This window comes from Filicampus tigris, chromosome 7 (genome assembly GCF_054856515.1).
Source record: "Filicampus tigris isolate MCC_2025a chromosome 7, RoL_Ftig_1.0, whole genome shotgun sequence".
NCBI classification, from domain to species: Eukaryota; Metazoa; Chordata; class Actinopteri; order Syngnathiformes; family Syngnathidae; genus Filicampus; species Filicampus tigris.
In genome coordinates, this window is record NC_141223.1 from 23,219,520 (window position 1) to 23,239,205 (window position 19,686).

The 19,686-nt window shown below is 40.7% G+C and overlaps 1 protein-coding gene across 1 annotated transcript in view; it reads left to right on the forward strand.

The window, feature by feature from the left end:
• Positions 1-7,155: 7,155 nt before the first annotated feature.
• LOC147145204 (tyrosine-protein kinase receptor UFO-like) overlaps positions 7,156-19,686 on the forward strand; it is a 35,633-nt gene continuing 23,102 nt past the window's right edge. Inside the window, exons 1-4 of the mRNA XM_086036113.1 lie at positions 7,156-7,942; positions 14,784-15,000; positions 16,364-16,464; positions 16,551-16,733. Coding sequence (XP_085892239.1) covers positions 7,798-7,942; positions 14,784-15,000; positions 16,364-16,464; positions 16,551-16,733 — 646 coding nt within the window. The 5' untranslated portion in view covers positions 7,156-7,797. The remainder of the gene's footprint in view (positions 7,943-14,783; positions 15,001-16,363; positions 16,465-16,550; positions 16,734-19,686) is intronic.

A 19,686-nucleotide genomic window follows, 5' to 3' on the forward strand; every position in this document is an offset into this window, starting at 1 on the left:
CAAACTCACTTTCTTTCACTAACTCACTGAAATTGAAACAGCATTCTGAGGAAACATATAAAAAGGCCAACAAGAGACTGTTTTTCCTCACACAACTTAAGAAATTCCACATTCGGCAAGATCTCCTCCTTCAGTTCTACACAGCCATAATTGAAAATATCCTCACCTCAGCAATAATAGTCTGGTATGGTCATTTGGACACTCTCGGTCTAAACTTCAACGCATCATCAACAAATCCTCCAAAATGATTGGTCACACACACTCCCATCCATAGACACTCTGTACCGAAGACGCATCACACAGCGAGCAGTAAGAATCATTTCAGATCCCACACACCCCGCTCACCACCTGTTCACACAGATGCCCTCAGGGAGACGCTACAGGTCCACCACAACAAAGACTGTTAGATTCAAGAACAGTTTTTTCCCAACAGCCATAAGGACCTTAAATCTATCATCATCTTGACGTAACCTGTACACTAAAATGAATGTGACGATTCTCTATGTTTTTTTGTTGATGCTGGGACTGACACAGGAGAAATGTGAGCCTTACTGCTGTACTGAAAACAAATTCCACCAACTTTGTTGTGTGGCCATTAATAAATGATTCTGATTCTGATTATATTGCATGATTTAAAAACCTGTATACATATGGAGACCGGTGCACCAATAAGCTAAAAATGAATTAATTAGATTTGAAAACAAATCGTGGGCGGCACGGTGGTTGACTGGTTAGCACGTTCGGCTCACAGTTCAGAGGTCGTGGGTTCGATCCCGGCTCCGGCCTCCCTGTGTGGAGTTTGCATGTTCTCCCCGTGCCTGCGTGGGTTTTCTCCGGGTACTCCGGTTTCCTCCCACATTCCAAAAACATGCATGGTAAGTTGATTGGACACTCTAAATTGCCCCTAGGTGTGATTGTGAGTGCGGATGTTTGTCTCTGTGTGCCCTGCGATTGGCTGGCAACCAATTCAGGGTGTCCCCCGCCTAGTGCCCAAAGACAGCTGGGATAGGCTCCAGCACGCCCCGCAACCCTTGCGAGGATAAGCGGTACAGATAATGGATGGATGGATGGAACAAATCGTAATTGATTGCAATTCGAACACCGCCAAGCGATTAAAAAGAAACTTAATCGAGTTAATCGCAGCACCTCAAAAATAAAAATTAATCATAATTAATTGTAATTCGGAACGTCAAATGATGAGCGTCAAGTTTAATAGAATTAATCAGAGCTCGTGAACAAAATTTAACTAACTGCAATTCGATCGCTGTCAAACGATAAAAAATTTTAATCGAGTTAATCACAGCTTTTTAAAAAAAAATTCTAAATAAAAATTAATTGTAATTCGAGGCAGTCAAAGGATTAAACATTTTAAACGAGTTAATCACAGCTTGACAAATTAATCGTAATTAATTGCAATTAACTATCTCCAAAATATGCCATATTTTTCTGTAAATTGTTGTTGGAATGGAAAGATAAAAAAGACACAAGATGGATACCGGTATACAGTACACATTCAACACACTGTTCATATGTAATGTATTATTGTAAAAATAAATCCTCATGATTTATTTTTATATATTTATTATTTATTATATTTATATTTATTATATATATATATGTATATACACACACATATATATTAGGTGGGCGATACTGGGAATTTTGCTATCGATCCGATACCAAGTAAATACCGGGTAGTATCGGAATCGATACTTTTTGCTTGGAAATGTTATAATCCCCCTTGAGTTTGTATATTATGTTTCATATATATATATATATATATATATATATATATATATATATATATATATATATATATATATATATATATATATATATATATGCGTGTGTGTTTTGTTTTTTCTTAAATAATTACAATGCAAACTTTAACTAAAAAATTAAAATACAAAAGTCAAGAGAGTCAAACCAAAAAAAACAGCAATGTAACGAAAATACAATGTCAAGTTGACAATTACAATACCTTCCATTGTACAATATTTTGAAAATAAAGTCAGAAAGTGCAAATGGCTTTAAGGAAATTGGTGGATGAGCGAATATCGATCCCAGGACAATAATATTGGTCCGATCCAAGTACTTGCTTAGTATCGATAAAATCGATATTTGGATCGATTCGCCCACCCCTACTTTGTTGCGTGATGCTTAAAGTGTAACAAGAAACTTTGTATTTGGGTATTGATTGAAGTAATAGCTCCAACAAGAAATATTGTATTTGAGTGTTGCTTTAAGTAATAGCTTACAATCTAAGTGATACAATGAACTGCCCTACTTGCTAAATGATGTCAATATATGTGTTGTGGACTTGAAATTTGTAACGCGGTACCAATCTCAGGAACTATAATAATATTACCAAAAAAATTTGAGTAACATGTTATATTTTGTCGTGACTGCCTAAATGTAATGTATTACTATACTGCATTACATTTGTAACGCATTACCCCCAACACTGGTAGGGATGTCCAAATAAATTTTGGTGCCAATTGATCACTGTTTTTGGACGTTATAAGCAATGAAAGTACAATGATTTCCAATGGAGAGTTTTAATCGGTCCCTCCAGTGACTCCGACCAAACATGGATAGAACGGTAGGGGGCGCGGCCTCATTAACAAGAGGTGTTATTCATGGAGTCACGTATTTCTTCATTTCTCCCAAATTTATTGATAGAATAGAAAATGACAAATCTTTTCATTTTCCATATCAAAAAATATATGAAATAAACTTGTTAGTGAAAACATGGCCATCCCGGCCTGGCCATCCCGGCCTAACCATCACTTTAAGGGTCATGTGAAAATCTATCCAAAGCTGACGGGTCACGCCAGCTCCGTCGTACACTCCTATGACCCGGATGTGTTCGTTCTCCTCCTAAAAGAACATTCCGTTATTTTGCAATAATTATTTTTATTGAAACGACGCAATGTAAGGACGGAAGTACTGACGAGAAGGACAGATTTGCTGACAAGGACGAGGACGGTCGGGGTCGGAGGGCGATTATTTTTATGAACAAGGATGGAGGGATGACAACGGAAGGGTACCCAGGTCGCGGACGGAGGACAAGGGGTAAAGTGCCCATCTCTGATAATAATGCTGAATAACTTTGACGTGATTGTGGTGGTTTTAAGATGGATTAAATCAGTTAAGTGCTCTCTAAAGGCTCGCCACTGTTAATTACAAATATCGAAATATTTGAAATACGCTTTCATTATGTCAAAATCCAGAAAAATCTCATGCAGCATGTGCCTCTGCTGCCAAGTGCAAATGTGCAAATTTTCTTCTTGTCACTGCTTGCAAAAGTAATATATGGAGACGATCTTCTGTTTTTGTGTGTGAATAATGAAAAACAGAAGCACTCTCCATATTTTTTTCTCTTCTTTTTTTTTTTTTAAAGCCAGTAGCCATTACTCATCACTGTTCTTGCTAGCTGAACTGAACACATGTACGGCATAAAACCAAACAGATGTTTCTACGCTAGCCACACATTCGGGGCTCACGTTACACAGACAAAAGTATTGAAGAAAAAAAACAAACGACCCCCAGAAAACGTATCCCTTAAAATATAACAACATATGGTCATCTTTATCTGTGAATCGAAATCAAGCCACAACACATAATTAATAAACCATAAGTAACATGTTTATACAAGTTAACACCTCCTTTCAAATGGGCACCCCCTTCATATAAATGATTCAATAATGGACAAACTAAATACAATACAATAACTAAAATGCAAAAATAGGTACATATTGTATACAAAATAAGGAAATGTGTAAAAGTAAAGAAAAACTACATAGAAAATAAAAACATAATGCATAATGCATCTAAAATGAATAATAAATTCAAATTTGATCAAATGTTCATTGCTTTTTGCAGTCAGTATTATTGGCAGAATAGCGGTAACTAATGGTCAAAACATTAGTCACCATTAGGGGGCACAAGAGTCTCTGAATTGTTAAGCGGACCTGTGACGTGTAAGCAGGTTTCGGGGCTTTGTTGTGGAGTGGCTGGCAGGGAGTTTGACTGCAAATAGAGGTTCGATTTCATTGTGTGCCCAAAGTTTCCTGTGTGTTTTTGCTGTCCAGGCCTGATAACCTGACTGCTGCAACAATGTGCTTTCAAACCTCATAATCCACTTTAGCCTCGCCACCAAATCCCCTGTAAACCTTGCAATCAGGAATGCCCCATGCCCCCCCACCCACACACATCCCCAAAAGCCATGGAAGTCTCAAAACACCCCTTTTTCTTGTCCCTCACCCTCCTCGCTTCTCCCTCCTTTTCTGCTCCTATCTGGGAACAGTGCTGGAGCGCCTATTGAAAAGGCCAGTCTGTATACAATGGGGCTCTTTTAAAGGGCCCCGGGGCCATTCTTAAAGGGCCCAACCTGCAGGCCCCCAGCGTGGGAACGAGGAGGGATGGGGGTTGGTTGGAGGTTGAGACACACAAACGAGAGACACAACATAGCAATTATTGATGAAAGTCATGTGATCTGTGCATGGTCAAGTGCAACACAACTTTGAGGGAGGAGTTAGTAGGATTTTTTGTTTGTTTGTTTTTTTTTAAATGGAACTCAACCCCATAATATTCTTCACAAGAATTTGTTCTATGCAGGCTCACTAGTTGAAACATGGCATTCTGATTAAAATTATATTTGTGGAATATCACTTAAAGTGAAAGTCAACGCATCACATCACTGCTCACAACGACCAATCACGGCTCAGATTCAGAAAACAGGTCAGCCGTGATTGGTCATTGTGAGCAGTTGTGATGTCATGTTCAGTCGATAGAACACAAAATGGCCGCCTACAGAGATGGCTAAAAACAAGTGCATTTTGCTGCTTGATTTATATTCCACAAACGCAAAATTAATCAGAATGCCGTGTTTCAACTAATGGGCCTGCTGGGAAAATATTCTTGTTTGGGTTGACTTCTACTTTTAGCAGTAAAAGCCACCCATTTTTGGCCATTTTACCACTTGCTGTCAACTGAAAATGACATCACAGTTGCTCAGGGCTCAGGTAACGACCAATCATGGCTTAGCTTCAGAAAACAGGTGAGTCATGGTTGGTTGTTATCTATTATTATTATTATTGGTTCAGTAAACGTAGACTCACACAGATGTTTCCTACTTGATGCCCTTTTTGCCACTACTGATGTTGTCAGTGGTCCAATGGTCAAGCTTTTACAAGCGCATGTGTCCAAAGTCTGCACTGATTTCAGCCAACATTTTTAGGACATTGAAGAAAAGTCACAGACTGGATAGGGTGAAGAATCCATTTCCTGTGGGTGAAAGGCACAGCACCCTCCCTTAAAGGCTGCAGGAGCATGTGATGGATTTAGTGGCTAACTGCTAGCTGAAAATGGAACTACAAAGCTCATGAAAGGCAAGCAAACAGCAAATGTCTCATCAAAGCTTAGATGACTCATTAAAGGAAAGGTAACTGCTCTAGTGAGTGGAAATATTATTCTTGTTGATTGTTTTTGTTACTGATATTTAACATTTAGATGTCTGTTTAAAGTGGACTTATTTGAAGAAATGCCAGCACAAACCCCAATTCCATTTAAGTTGGGATTTTGTTGTAAATAAAACAGAGTACGATGATTTGTAAAGACTTTTCAACCTACAAGTATATTCAGTTGAATTGTTGAAGCTTTGTAGGTGGAATTATTTCCCATTCTTGCTTGATGTACAACTTCAGTTGCTGTACAGTGTGTGGTGGTTCTTGCCATATTTTTCACTTCTAATGTGCCACACATTTCCAATGGAAAACAAGCCTGGACTGTTGGCAGGCAAGTCTCATATTACATTTTTTGACTATGAAGCCACGCTGTGGTAACATGCAGAATGTGGCTTGGGGTTGCTTGTATGACAGCATATGTTGCTCCAGCATCTGTTTGTATCTTTGGGCAATAATGGTTGACTTCACAGATGTGCAAGTTACCCATGCCATGGTTGCTAACACACCCCATACCATCACAGATGCTAGCTTTTGAACTTTGTACTGATAACAATGCAGATGGTCGACACAACATCCGTGATTTTCCCAAAGCAATTTGAAGTATGGACTCGTCAGACCACAGCACACTTTCAACTTTGAGTCAGCCCATCTTAAATGAGCTCAGGCCCACAGAAGCCGCAGACATTTCTGGGTGTTGTTAATTATCATATAGAGTTTTAAATTGCATTTGTATCGACGAACAGTATTTACTGACAATGGTTATCTGAAGTGTTCCTGAGCCTATGTGGCAAGATCCTTTACACAATGCTGTGGAACTCGAGGGCTCAAAAGTCACGGCATTGTAGGTTGGTTTTGAGTCTTGCTGTTCATGTGCAGTGATTTCTGTACATTCTCTGAATCTTTTGATGATGTTATTGACCATAGATGATGAACCCCCTAAATTCCTTGTAATTGTACAGTATATTGAGAAACGTTGTTGTTTAAAGGGGAAGTCAACGCAAACATATTTTTTTCAAGAATATGTTCTATGCAAGCGTTTGCAAGCAGGTCAGCCGTGATTGGTCGTTGTGAGCAGTTGTGTTGTCATTTTCAGTCGACAGAACACAAAATGGCCGCCCCCGGAGATGGCTAAAAACGAGTGCATTTCCCTGCTTAACTTATATTCCACAAACTCATAATTAATCAAATTGCCGTGTTTCAACTAGTGGGCCTGCTGGGAACATATCCTCGAAAAAAATGTGTTTTGGTTGACTTCCACTTTAACTGCTGGACTGTTTCTTCACACAGTTGTTCACTAAGTGGTGAACCTCACCCTATCTATCCTTGCTAGTGAAATACTGATCCTTTCGGGAATGCTCCTTTTGTAGCTAATCATTACACTCACCTGTTTCCAATTAACCTGTTCACCTGTGGATAAGCGTTTTTTGAGCATGTCCCAGCCTTTATGGAAAGTGTTGCAAGTCTTTGTCTTTGTAGTGTATTTAACTGTAGCACAAAACAGATTTGCAAATCATTGTATTCTGTTTTTATTTACATTTCGGCCCAACTTCATTGGAATTGGGTTTTATTCATATTGTTTTCAAGGCAAAACATTTATTTAGCGTTTAATTTGAGTTAAAAAGAAGACATTAAATGTTCCAATTAGGAGATCAAATAAAATGATTTTCTTGTAATTATCAGTTGTATTACGTTCTACTTTTGGAGAATCACGAATGAGGATGTACTTAGGATATGACAAAAAGGTTGGAAGGGTACACAAGATAAAAAGAAGTATGAACCGCTTCAGGGTGTCCTTGATCATCTGTCAGTTTCTCTTTTTAAATGTGCGAAAAGGGACGTTAAATGTTTTACGCGAACTTGGATTCTTTGTGATGTTGTCGCCGCGTGGTCGGCGCTACAGTAGATCCAAGTTTACCCACTCGGTGGTTCTGTTCAGTGGAACCTCCGTGGTGCAATTAAACAGCCGATTGTGTGTGTAGACAATCAACAGCCTGCGGGAGCTCGGGCATCCTCCGAAGAAAAAGAAGACGGAGGAGGAGGAGGAGGGTGCAAAGAAGCTGACTTGTGGAATTTGAGTCCTGCTCGAAAGAGGAGGAGGAAGAGGTGAAGGAGGAGGAGGAGTGGAAAGGAGGAAGGAGGGAGTGGAGGAATGTACGCGCACTGTGACGGAACGGCGCTCCACAACCAGTCGCTCTCGAAAGTCGACAAAAGTTGACTTGGATTTTATTTTTGTTGACTTTGTAATCTCCTTATTTGGCGTGGACAACAAGTGGACTTGGTTCGAGTCGCGGACGACTTTCTTCCACTTGAAAAAGTGCGACATGACGAGATGATGGGACTTCAGAGGGCGATGACGCAATTGAAAAAGGAGCCCACTTTTCGGGGGGAACCGCTCGGCTCTTGTGGGTTCGTCTCGCTCCTGGTGGTCGTCTTGGTGGTCGCCGCTGGACCGGCGAAAGTGGCCTGCCTGCGAGGTACGCGAAAAGAGAAAAGTGCCGTTAACAACCCCCCCCCCCCCCCCCTTTTTTTTAAAGAGTGAAGCTCGTAAAGAGAAACGAGCTGGTTAAGTCAATTAGCGTTGGTTTTGGGCCTCAAATGAGGAGGAGAAAGTTTTTGATGATTGTGAGAGGTGAGGCAGGTAAACATCTGGATCGTGAGCTCCACATACGAGACTGCTGAGTCCCAAGCAGGGAAAATTTAAAAAATATATTTATACCAAAAATTATAATAAATTTGAAATAGTAAAAACCCTTTAAAATAATGTAGTTCAGTTTTAAATAATTATACGTAAAGTAATTATAATGATGGTTAAATTAAAAAAACAACAGTAGGCTACATTTACAAGTCGAATACTAAAATCTAAATAAAAATATGTAAAACTAAACAAATGCCTACACATGTTGGTATTTACTGAACCTTTTGCGCATATTTACAGAGTTCTAATTTTTTAATTTTTTTCAACTTCATAGTTGTTTCTTAACTATTTTGTCAACTTGTTACGGGGCTCCCTCTAGTGGTATGCAGAAGAATCACTAATTAAATACTAAACTTTAAAGATGCAAGAGTTGCAACAGGTTCGCGGGCTCCCTCAAAAGTTTTGCCAAAAGAATCACTGCCTACGCACAATTCAATTGTATTGATTTGAAGGCCTATACGATTGCATTTCATATTTAACAATAAACATAATATATTTTTATTGAACTTTTACAATATGTGGCAACGCTTTTCAAACTAAGAAGTGGGACCCGAGGTGAAACTTCGACTCAAAAAACAATTACAGACGCCTTCGCCAGCATAACTCCTTATGATAAGAAGTCCAAACAGCACCGACAAATCACGGATGCAATATGTTTTACAGACCGTTTTAGTTATTGTTATATTTTTGTGAAAAACTCAGGGGACTAACGCACCTGCTCTTTAAGTTTTAATATTTTATAGTTTAGTTTAAATGTGTTCATAACTCTGCTGCTGCTTTAGAGGTTTTTGTTTTCTTCTATTTTTTTTAAATGACTCAAGGGTCTAGTGCACCTGCTCTTTTTATTTGTTTGTTTAAAATATGTTTAGCATTTTGCTGCTGTTTACATTGAAGTGTGAAATACAATGTTAAATAATCTATTACGTTACAGAGAGACATGACCTCTGTGATCCCTTTTATATACAGCAATGATCATTCACAGATGAACCCCCTTACTCTGGATTAAACGATATTATATGAATACAATGATGCTATGGTGAGTTAACCAAATTATTCCCAAACAAATCTATTCAAGTCATCTGGTGAAAATTCTATTTTTAACATCGCTATATATATATCGCAACCCCCCAAAAAATTGCAATGTCATTTTTTTCCAACATCGTGCAGCCCTAATACACGTTGCTGTCAAAATGGGATTATTGGTTTATTGACATGGGCAATGTTTTGGTAGCCTTCAGCAGGTGAAACAAGAATTACTGGTGCCATTGAGAGCAGGGGTGTTCAACCTTTTTTTCGTCAGTGAGCTACTTTTGTATAGATTGAAAGTGCTGAGGAGCTCCTCATGTTTAGGAACATTTCATATTTCCTGGCACAATGGACAAGTGGTTAACACATCCGCCTCCCAGTTCTAGATTGGGGTTTGAATCTCGGCTCCAGTCTTGATTTGTAGTTTGCATGTTCTCCCTGTGCTTGTCTGGATTTTCTTCAGGTACTCCTTGTTTCCTTCCACATTCCAAAAACATGCATGTTAGGCTCGTGTGTGTATGTACACGCACACGCACGCAGACGCACACACATCTATTTTCTATGCCACTTATCTTCTATCCCATCTGATTTTGGGCAAGAAGAGGCAGGGTACGCCCAGTGGTGCCTTGAGATACACATTTCATGTGATTGTGACCATGCTCTTAACTCAAAACACCCAAATCATGTTTTCCCATTGTAAATGAATGGAAAATGCCACGAATAGCCGTCCTTTTCTAAAAACAGTTCGCATGTTGTGACTTTGTGATTTCCTAGGAATGTTGAAGTGCTCAGTTGCAAATATAAACACTTACAGAGACCAAAACAACCACATGCATCGCATTCACAAAGTTATGTAAGTTTATGTCTGCCTAACTGTAATGTTATAATTTTATAATAACACAAAGAAGCCACATTTGTTACCCTTAAGTTGGCAGCAACTTCAACAAGCAAGCAAGTTGTGTGTGTTGAGCCCCTGTGCCAAACTCACATGGCCCTCAGGTGACCGAAGGCACTTGTAAATCAATAAGCTTCAACATTTTTCCCCGATGTCTCAGAGCTCTCTGTGGAGCCTCAGTTTTAAAGAGGAGGACGAGGAGGGTCTGCTTGTGAATCGTAGGCGGCCTCTGTGACTCACACTGGAGCATGATAGACACATGGATGGATGAGGAGGGCGAAGATGAGTCCAAATAATGGCCTGGAAAAATAAATGGTTGAAGTAATGAATGAATGGTGAGGCTGAATGGGAGGAAGGGGTGAAGAAGGCACAGTGCGGGTGCATGTTTGCCTGTGTGGCGCTTGGCAGAGAAACACACATAGTGAGACCCAGAGGGAGTTTTGCTGGAAACAAGGGAGGAAAAATGGAGCATTTAAAGGAACATGCACGCCATTCCATCAAAAAACCTTTTGAGCTTGTTACTTTCATCCCGATACATTTGTACAACAGCTCTGTGCTGGGGGAAGGTCAGATGAACACTCATGTCCCTTACATGTTGTATGTACACCGTCAGAAAAAAAAGGGTACAGTAGTGCTCCATTTTTGTTGTAAAGTAGTAGAACTTTTTGTGATGTATGTAACAGGGGTTCGCAATTGAACCCCTAGGTGCAAATAAGTATTGTTTATAGTTAGAAAAGGTGCATAAATGGTCCGAACCTGCAAAGGGACCATGCCTATACCTTTTTGTTTACTTGGAAGGGTACAAACAAGTCTAGGCCTTTTGAAAGACCCCACTGTTGTATGGAATGTAGTTTGAAGAAATAAAGTAGTGATAGTAATCTAGACCAAGGCTCGACAACTTAACGCACTTCACACGAACTGTCAACGGCTCTTGTGGAAAAAACTCTTTGGTTTCCAGGATGCATTGTGAAATGCAGTGCTCAACTTTTCCCATCATAAGGTCGTTACTCATTATTGTTTGTGTGTGTATGTTACCCGTCTTATATGTGTGTTATGTTAACTTTAGGTTGCATGCTGTCAACATCAAACCGTGACTGTGACTTGTGTGCGTAACAGTAATATCCCGCTGAGTTGAATTGAAACCCTCTTCTATGTTCTGAAAGAGTCTCTTTTAACTTCTTTGTCTTCTCTAATGGAGATGAAACAGGCAGAGCTGGGCATTTTACAAAAATTTCCTGGTCCGCTTATCACTTTCCGCCTGCAGCCAGGGTAACCTTCTGCCGTCTATCCACCTTTTTGTCTGGCTGGAACAAATAGTAATCGCCTATGGGCTGGTCTGCCTAGCATTTCAACCGGACTTCTGTTTGTGTTTCCGTCTACCAACTTGGACCAACAAGCTTTTGGATCGTTAAAATGACAAATGTAGCATTTTTTTTTGTCTGGCAGTGTGCTGTATGTACAAAACGCTTATGGTTGATGTCTAATGGAAAGCATGTGTCTCCACATTGTGCCATTATGCCCCGTTTTAGTGGTTTAAGTGTAAGTCATGCCCAAATGTTGTTTTTGACAACATGTTTGTTTGTTACCCATCATTGAATTATGGGTACTCACGCACGTCAGTTGTACTAGGGTGTTGTCGTGCAGCTTGCTACTACATGGAAAAAACCCATGATTGGCTCTGTGTTCAAGACCGGCGTAAATCCGGCACAGCTCCTGGCATGTCTCTGCACGGAGGTACGTTAGACCCGATGTTGACATTTTGCTGATGCGCACAGGCCAGCAGATCTACGAAAGAGGGTGGGGGGGTTTCTGCGCCTCCGTCGGCGTGGTCACAGCCGACTTTAATCATGGCCAATCAAAGTGGCTCCTTTTATTCCCTTTACATGCTACACGCAGTCTCAAAACAGTGTAAGCACATCAGCATCTTGAAGTGGGCACTCGGTGTTCCCCACCTCCAATCATTTATATATATCATTTTGTATGTAAAACACATCCGGTAACACACTTTAGAACACTTGGGAGCACACTTATTTGATAACACTTTGTAACCCACTTGGTAACACGCGTTAAGCAACGTATTCAGCAACGTGGCAACATACAGTATTTGGTTTGTGTGCATGTGTTCGAGGGGAACTCAAGCCCAAGCATGTTTTTGTAATGTTGTGTGTTTGTTTTCCTCTGTTGAATTCTGGGTATTCAACACACGTAAGATGTGCAGTGGTGGGGGTCACCCAGGGTCAGAGGTGGAAGGTCGGCAGTGAAGTAGACGAAGGGGAGGTGGGGCGGCGGGTCGAGCGTCTTGAGAAAGTCTGTACACACGTCACTCATGTGAGATTTATTGTGGCGCTCTGAAAACTTTGTGGATTAATGCATGTGTATGTGGGGGTGCGTGTGCGTGTGAGTGAGTTTTTCCTGTCTTTGCCGGGGGGTGGCGACCTCTTGCTTTTTGGGGCAGAAAGCACTTTTCCTAATGGCTTCTTTGCACTGAATGCATCAATTGTCTGCCACTCAATTCGAAAAACACCGACGGTGACTTCATTAGTCGTTTCAGTGCCATGAGAATGAAATGACCTGGATGAATGAAAATATTTACAAGCATAGGCCCTCTTTTTGTTAAAAAAAAATCCACCCAAGTTATCTTTCTGTACCAAACTGCTGCTTCTTTACCACTAAGGAACAAATCTAATGGTAACAATAACAATTAAACTGTCTTTGAACACTTGGAACCCACCATACTATGAAATGTTCTTTTTGAACACCAGCAAACATGCATTGAGCTGCACTCTGCTGCTGCTTGTCAGCTCACAAGTGGCCTTTGTCCAGCTATCAAGGTCAGCTCGTCATCTATCAGTGTGTGCGTGTGTGCGTGCACGCGTACCGGATAACTGCTGCTTTCAACCAGAGCAAGTGCAATTAGTTGTGTTGTTTGTTGTGTTCCTGATAATCGTTCACACTGATTGATATGATGATGTTTCGTGCTAAATTAATTTTGTTTCATTTTAGCAGGAAATCGATAGTGAAATCGCAATCATAAGCATTTTTTTCACCAAATCTTGTCATAAAATAAATTGAACAATAGTTTTAGACTTCTCTATGTTGCAAGCACGCTTACGTCTTATCTTAAATTCAATTTGCTGTTAACAACAAAAGGAATGATCAAATGCACAGCCAATCGTGTGTTTCATAAAGAGGTGGGCATTGTCAGTCCGTCACTAAGTTCTCATCAGTATTTCAGGCCCACCCACGCGGGCCCAGTCCATCTCTCGTTGGTGACAGCCAATCGGCCTCGAGAACATAATTTCACGCAGGCAAATAAGTACAAAAAATAATAAAAAACACCAAAAGACCACATGAACAGGCACAGTGTGATCGGTGAAATAAACACAATATTGGGACATGTCATTGTGGTTTGTGGGACTGAAAGGTATATAATGCTGTTTTATTTATTTTATATCTTTATTTGGCTGTGTGTCAGGTGTGTGACGTGGTACGGTAAATCCATTGTCGAGGCTGTTTGGCTGAATCGGACCGAATAGGCGGGCCTGAAATACTGATGAGAACTCACAGATGGACTAAAGCATTGACGAATGCCCACCTCTGATATCATACATGTTTGTAGCCATTTTACTCCTACTGTATATACATATATGTATACATATGTATATATATATATATATATATATATATTTATATATATATATGTATATATATATATATATATATATATATATATATATATATGTATGTATATATATATATATATTATATGTATGTATGTATATATCAAAATGAGTTGTCTTCACCCAGAATTAGAAAAGTTACAGTAGTTTTATAAATCCAATCCTTTACTGTTTTTCTGTGGCTCAACATTTATATAATGTTTATCATATTAGATTGTTGAGTCATAAACCTTCCCAAAAAGTGTTATGCTTCTCTTTCATAGAAATTGGGTTTAAATGTACAAAACTGCGAAATGTATCTTTCCTGGCCTGGAGCTCAGCACCCTGAAACCTTTTATTCTTGAATGGCCTCTGTTCTGATTAATGCATTCAAACACTAAGAAAGGCAATTTCCAGAGTATGCTCGAAATACAACATAATGTGGCCCACTATGGTAAATAAAATGTCTAATTTATGTTCCTTACTAAAGGGATATATTTTTTTTCATTTTGGCAGAAAATCCGAAGCGAATTTGCAGTCTTTTTTCACTTACCAGATATTACAAGTTTTTTTCACCAAATCCGGTTGTTCCCTTGTCACAATTTTACATGCCATTTGACTTCAAAACTAATTTGTTGCAGTCGCTGATGGTGCAGTGGTACACTCGCCTCAGGTGCGTGCGGGCAGCGCGGTTCCCACTCACCGATGGTGTCTGTTTGCCCTGCGACTGGCTGGCGACAGTTCAGGGCGTAGTCCGCCTTTCGCCCATAGTGAACTGCGATATGCTCCAGCACCTCCATGTGACCCTGTACAGGATGAGCGGTGTTGAAGATGACACATGACACACAGAAGATTTGTTGTTAACAATCAAATGCAGGGGCTACCTCTGAGGCAAACCGTAACAAAGATGTAGTCCATGAGGAAAATGAGTTGGACACCCCTATGTAACCATGATGCAAGTTACTGTTGAAATCATTTAAATTTGACTGGCTTATTTTATTATTTTTTTTAATGCAGCACCTTATTCTCCCCCATAACAGATGTGGAGTTCGAGAAACAACTGGCCACCGTCATCTCGTCCGTGGGCAAACCTGTGAAGCTGGAATGCGGCCTGTTGGCCACGGTCGCCGACGACGACGAGATTCCGCCCAACGTGTACTGGCTGAAGGACGGCGAGCCGCTTCCCTACGCAGAATACGATGACTACCAAATGCCGGTCTTTGGCTCGGACCGCTGGATTGTGCACAGCACCCTCAGGTAGGCGGCTTGACCATATCTTATTAGGAATAACTGAAGTGAAATAAGATCAAGTTTCGTTTCCTGTGGCTTGGCTCCTCTTGTGATTTTTAAAACCACTGTGATGGAACTGGAACACCATCAGGATGTGGCTTTTCTCTTCCTTCTTTCAACACTGTTTTCTGCAGTATTTACAAGAATTTATTACATACTTTAATCAGCAAAAAAAATTAACAATAAGGCCCATTCAGAAAGATGAAGAAAGGAAGAATATCTTGTTAATTGACTCTATTTAAAATCAAACCTAGTGAAATTCATAGATTGTATCATATCACAATTAATACACAAGGCCCAAAAACAACAAACTACCAGAATAAATTCAAAAGTTTCCAAATAGGGAAGGAAAATTACCATTTCATGCGTCATCACATTGGAACATTCCCACAACCAGGAATCAATTTTGTTTGTCAATTTGTGGTGTGAAACTGGAACAGAATGAGTCAGAAATCAAAATAATGGCACAAATACAAACCAGGTTCATTCCTTCTATTTAAAAAAATGCTGCACACTGAATATGGCTGGGGGGTGGATGTATTTTGTACAGAGAGAAGGAAAAAAAGTTTGTATTGAGGGTGTATATGTGGTGTATGTACAGTACATGTGTATAATATTTTTATGGGTATCGTATTTGGAGATGTGCATATTTAGAATGTTTGTTCGTCTTGGTGGACGTGCTTAAAACACATTTGAACTGACCAAATCACACTTAAAAGTATTCCTGATTGCCTATGCTTTCTCCAAATAAGAGACACAGTGTGTTTGCTTTAAGCTGTTTGTCGCGTCCAGTTTAAGTTACAGTAAAACTCACACAAATAAACAAAAAATAATTGTATATCTGATCTTTTAACACAACAATGCTCAACCAAACCACATCATTTTATCTAACTAAAGTCCACTAACTTTAGGCTAACATGTAATGTGAAACGCCATAGATGGGTTAATAAAAATGAGCATCTATGTTACAGTAATAATGAAGCTGCTGCTACGTGAACACATACAGCACAGCATACATTAAGGCATATTCTCTCTGTTCTGTGTGAACAATGGCTAATAAAATGGCTGCACTTTGGCAAATAGTGAAGTATTCCATAAAAAAGAAGTTTCAAGCTGTTTAATACCACTAACCCAGTTGTTTAGTTATGTCATTGCCGCGTGATTCTGTACAATATTATAGAGTGCCATTTTTGTCATTCAAATGTGTATTCCAAGGCACAATTGTACTATAAAAACCCCTAAAAACAACAATTGATTAAAAATCGGTGATATAACACTGTACTGCAAGTTGAAAATGAACATTTAATTAATCAAATCGTCTTCTCCACAGGATTAAAAGTGTCCAACTTTCAGACATGGGTACCTATCAGTGCGCGGTGGATGTAGGAAGCGAGCAGATTTTGTCCACGGAGGGAAGCATCCTGCTGGAAGGTGAGTCCCCTTGGAACCCGAAATGAGGCACCAGCACACTGGACCCGTCATCAAGTCGATTCTGACCAGGCTGCTTTCTTCCCAAGGTCTTCCTCACTTCTCCACCGAGCCGCAGCACATGTCCGTGGTGGCCAACGTGCCGCTGAGCCTGCACTGCGTAGCCCACGGACCACCAGAACCGGTCCGGGTCATCTGGCTTCGGGATGGTGCTCCTCTTAACACTGTGGACGACCCGGTGGCCCTGTCGCCCTCTACACTCAACATCACAGGTGCCAAATTTACCAGTACCTCCCAGCAGACTGCCTCACCGGACATCACAGTTGCTCAGGTAACGACCAATCACGGCTGACCTGTTTTCTGAAGCTGAGTCATGATTGGTCGTTAGCTAAGCCCCGTGATATCATTTTCAGTCGATAGAAGTGACAAAATGGCCGCCCCCTGAGATGGCTAAAAAGGGATGGATTTTGCTGCTTAACACATATTCCACAAACGCATCATATTTCAGAATGCTGTGTTTCAACTATTGGGTCTGCATAGAACATATTCTTGAAAAAAATGTTTGGGTTGACTTTGGTTTAAGGAGAAAAACCCAACCTGTGACCAGCTTCTTCTACAAATGAATTAGATATTGGATCAGAACTTTGGAGGGCCTTTGGAATATTTTGAGACAGGAAAAAACCCAACAGTCATTGTTGTAGTTGAATCCACTTCAATTGAAAGAAGTGAAGCACATTGTAGCATTCTTCAACCAAGACCTGCCTCCTTCCCAACACATCTGGGCTCAAACACAGCAAGGAGATTATCAACAAGGAGAAGCCAGAGGCTATCAGGCCGAGGGCCAGCCGACGGTTGCAGGCTCAGGCACAAGGGGGAAGGGGGATGAGGAAAGGGGGGGCAGCTTGAGGTTGAGGGGTGCGTTAGGGGAGAACACAAATAGTTACGCTGAGGACTCAGCGAGATAAAAGGTCTGAAAAGAAAGGATGGAGGCGCTCGGGCTGGCAGAGTGGGCTGAGTCACACAGGAAGGGATTTGGGGGCTGGCGGTGAGGTGCCGGGATTTGGTTTGACTCATCGGAACAATTAGGATGGTTGCTGACCAGGAATCGACGCTCACCTCTGTGGAATGGACAGCTGCTCCAGTAGGCACACAGAGAGCACGAGGGAGGCTCTGAGAAGCAAAGATCAAAAGCAGACTTTAATACACTTAAAGTCAGTAAAGGTACACCTGCACAGTCATCTGGCTAGGACCAAGGAAGAAATCATCATATTGTTGCAATCCAGATCTTTTGGCATTGCCAAATTTAGGCATACATGATGCAGGAATTGGACATCCTCAGCCTTGACAAAGGTCAACAGAATTCCATTCTAGTTTAGTCATAGTTTGCATGTTTGTCATATTTTGGCTCTCAAGTACAGTAGCTAGAAGTCTGCCTCACACTTCCCAGGTTAGGGATTTGTATGTTGACTCTGGCCTTCCTGTTTCCAGGTGCTCCGGCTTATTTCCATCTCACATGCAAAAAAACATGCATGCAGGTTTAGGATAATTGAAGACTCTAAATTGTCCACAGGTGGGATTCTGAGTCTGAATGGTTGTTTGTCTTAATGATGCCAGTCTGGGGTGTACGCTGTCTTTCGCCCAAAGTCAGCTGGATGGACTCCAGCTCAGCCAGTATTGTAATGAGGATAAACGCTATAGAAACTGAACGGCTATAACTTTATAATGTAACCAAAATATTAGAAGAATATGGCTCTACTCATACCAACCTAACTGGTACGGTCACACCAGTACCATTCAATAGCCTGACTCCACTTGTACACTACTGGGAACAACTTAACTGGTACCATTTTTATGAGGTTACCAAAATATTAGAAAGAACTCTCTTTAGGACACAACCCAATCAACCTAACTAGAACAAAACATAATTGGTACCATCAAAGAATGGAACGCCAACAGCGCCAGCCTCAAGGTTACCAAACTTACCAGTATCATACAACCCTCAGTCCATCAAGTGCTAACCTCACAAGTTCTCATTGGTACCATTCATTTGAGTACCAACCAACATTCAGTCTTACTATCAACCTCACAGGTGCCAGTCTTATTGGTGCCAAAATGAAATGGAACACCATTGAAACACCAACTGTACCAACCTCATGGGTACCAATCTGAAAGAGGAAGTCAACTCAAACATATTTTTTTTCAAGAATATGTTCTATGCAGGCCCACTAGTTGGAACACAGTATTCTGAATAATATTGCGTTTGTGGAATATGAGTTAAGCAGCAAAATCCACCCGTTTTTAGCCATCTCTGCGGGCGGCCATTTTGTCATTTCTGTCAACTGAAAATTATATCACAACTGCTCAGGGCTCAGACCAATCACGGCTCAGCTTCAGGAAACAGGTCAGCCGTGATTGGTCGTTCTCTGAGTCCTGAGTAGTTTGATGTAATTTACAGTCGACGGAAATGACGACATGGCCGCCCCCAGAGATGGCTAAAAATGGGTGGATTAACTCTTATTCCACAAATGCAATATTCATCAGAGGGCCCTTGTTTCAACTAGTGGGCTTGCATAGAACATCTCCTGGAAAAAAATATGTTTGGCTTGACCACCACTTTAAGTACCACCTAACAGGTATCAACTGTAGTCAGGCCAGTCTCATCAGTATGGCCCGGTCTCACTAGTGCCATTCTCACAAATACCAATCTTACCAATACCACCCAACAAACTTAGGGGTATCAACTTTACCAGTAGCGTTTGCCACTTTACCTTACTGGTTATGGTGCCACCTGTCACTAGTAACAAATTGAGAATATTAGAAACAGCCCTCAGTAGAAAGGTCATACAACTGCTGTGTTGGATCTTACTGGATTAAGCAGTTGTACAGTGTACTTTGAGATGCAGAGTCCTGCTACTAGGTTATGTTTTTATCTTGGTGGACTTTAGCTCCACTAATGTGTTGCTGCACAATAAACCTCTTGAACGAAGGACATTTACACGTTGTTGTCAAGTGTAAAGAAAGCTAGCACATTGAAACATCAGATGTTGGTCAACATCCACGTGCCGGTGTGTGTCTGTGCGCGACACATGAGGGCAAGTTGCGCAATCTCCAGATGAGAGTCTCTCCGCACACACACACACACACACACACACGCACATCAATGCACACATCAATGCACACACAGTTTTCCTTGAGCATCACCAAGCGAATGGCGGAAGTCTGCGT